The sequence below is a fragment of the Sinocyclocheilus anshuiensis genome, unplaced genomic scaffold (assembly GCF_001515605.1).
Source record: "Sinocyclocheilus anshuiensis isolate Anshui unplaced genomic scaffold, SAMN03320099.WGS_v1.1 scaffold50, whole genome shotgun sequence".
Taxonomy (NCBI): domain Eukaryota; kingdom Metazoa; phylum Chordata; class Actinopteri; order Cypriniformes; family Cyprinidae; genus Sinocyclocheilus; species Sinocyclocheilus anshuiensis.
In genome coordinates this window covers 2,037,543-2,039,087 of record NW_015542382.1, presented here as the reverse complement: position 1 = coordinate 2,039,087, position 1,545 = coordinate 2,037,543, and the positions used below count along the sequence as shown (strand labels likewise).

The 1,545-nt window shown below is 34.9% G+C and overlaps 1 protein-coding gene across 1 annotated transcript in view; it reads right to left on the bottom strand.

Annotated features, from left to right (window-relative positions):
- LOC107692624 (dystrophin-like) overlaps positions 1-1,545 on the bottom strand; it is a 101,683-nt gene that overhangs the window by 57,891 nt on the left and 42,247 nt on the right. Inside the window, exons 33-35 of the mRNA XM_016491777.1 lie at positions 1,257-1,427; positions 933-1,049; positions 500-634 (exon numbers count right to left, since the gene is read on the bottom strand). Coding sequence (XP_016347263.1) covers positions 500-634; positions 933-1,049; positions 1,257-1,427 — 423 coding nt within the window. The remainder of the gene's footprint in view (positions 1-499; positions 635-932; positions 1,050-1,256; positions 1,428-1,545) is intronic.

The following is a 1,545-nucleotide window of genomic DNA, read 5'->3' as shown; positions in this document are numbered from 1 at the left end:
CATAGGGCCATATATATATATATATATATATATATATATATATATATATTAGTGCTGTCAAATGATTAATCGCGCTTAATCGCATCCAAAATACTAATTTTTGTTTATGAACAAAAACTTTTATTTTGGATGTGATTAATCGCGATTAATCGTTTTACAGAACTTATATATATATATATAAAATGGGAAAAATAAATAATTTATCACAGAATTTTAAAGTTCACTTGTCTTGTTTTAAGAATGCTTTACTGAAGAAAAAAAAAACAATAAAAATACTGATGAGGAAAGTATTTTTTGTAATGTGCAATCAAACTAACAATTAACTGCTTTTGCATTACACAAATGACATCGTATGGACAGTTAGAGGTTTGATGCATTTGTCCTGGGTTTGTACGTAAAGAAAACATTCAAATTCAATGACGTGTTATGAGCCTAATGTCAAGAGCTTGTAAATGCATCAAATGTGTACTTGACATGTGGCAGCATGCAAAATAATTACCTTCAGAGTGTCATATTTGTCATGAAGAAGATTGTGTTTCTCACAGACAGCCTCTCTTTTCTCCCCGCTGGGAGTTCTCTTGAGGAGATTTTCTCCTTTTAAGAACAGTTCATTTAGGGCATCCTCATCTATGCCCTGCGAATGAAATAGCAGAAAAAATTAGCAAATTATGTCAGAAGTGCCGTCAAATCTATCTGTCTATCTATCTATCTAGTAGACAATTTTCAGCCGTTAAAACCCATAAGCAATGTAATGATGTACTGTGCCAGCATTTGTTACTCATGAACCAGATCCATTCCCTGAAACTCATTATGTTTCTTGTCATGAGATCTTTACGATAAGCTCGGAGGCTGTTTCAGCCTTTCGCTGCCCATGCGGTTCCAGTGACTGAAATTAATTTTAGCCAAAGAAACAGCTGAGAGTATTTTCTTACCACATCCTCCAGGAAATCTTCCTCTTTTAGACTTTCACCTAATTTAATCTCCTCATCCAGCACCTGGAGCCATATATTAGCCTGTCTATGGTATTCATCTAACTCTTGAGAGGAGGCCTGGAAGAAAATATGATCAAATATATAAAAATCCAATTAATTACATACAAAAAAATATCTATTTTCTAAGTGGGATAATAAGACAATGTCTCTGACGAATTTAAGGATCAACAAAGGAAGAGAAATCAGATGGCTCACCATGGCTCTACATATGTGTTCTATGTATTTGTATACGTATATCAGACATACAGCTTTTCATAAAACTACCTGTCCCAATAAAATCCTCTTTGCAACAATGTCAAATCGTTGATTGAGCTGTTCTAGCTTCGGTTTCACTTGAGCTTTACAGTGTTCCCCTCTGTTCTTTATAAGGTCCTCTGCCAGAACCTGCACCGCTTCAACCTTCCTCTTCACCTCCTCCAGCTCCATCCGCAAACCCTAGACATTCAAACAATAAGAACACATCAATTTTGTCTGCTAGATTTTGGGGGGGAAATTATATATATAGTGCAGTCAAACAATTAATCGCGATTAATCGCATCCAAAATAAAAGTTT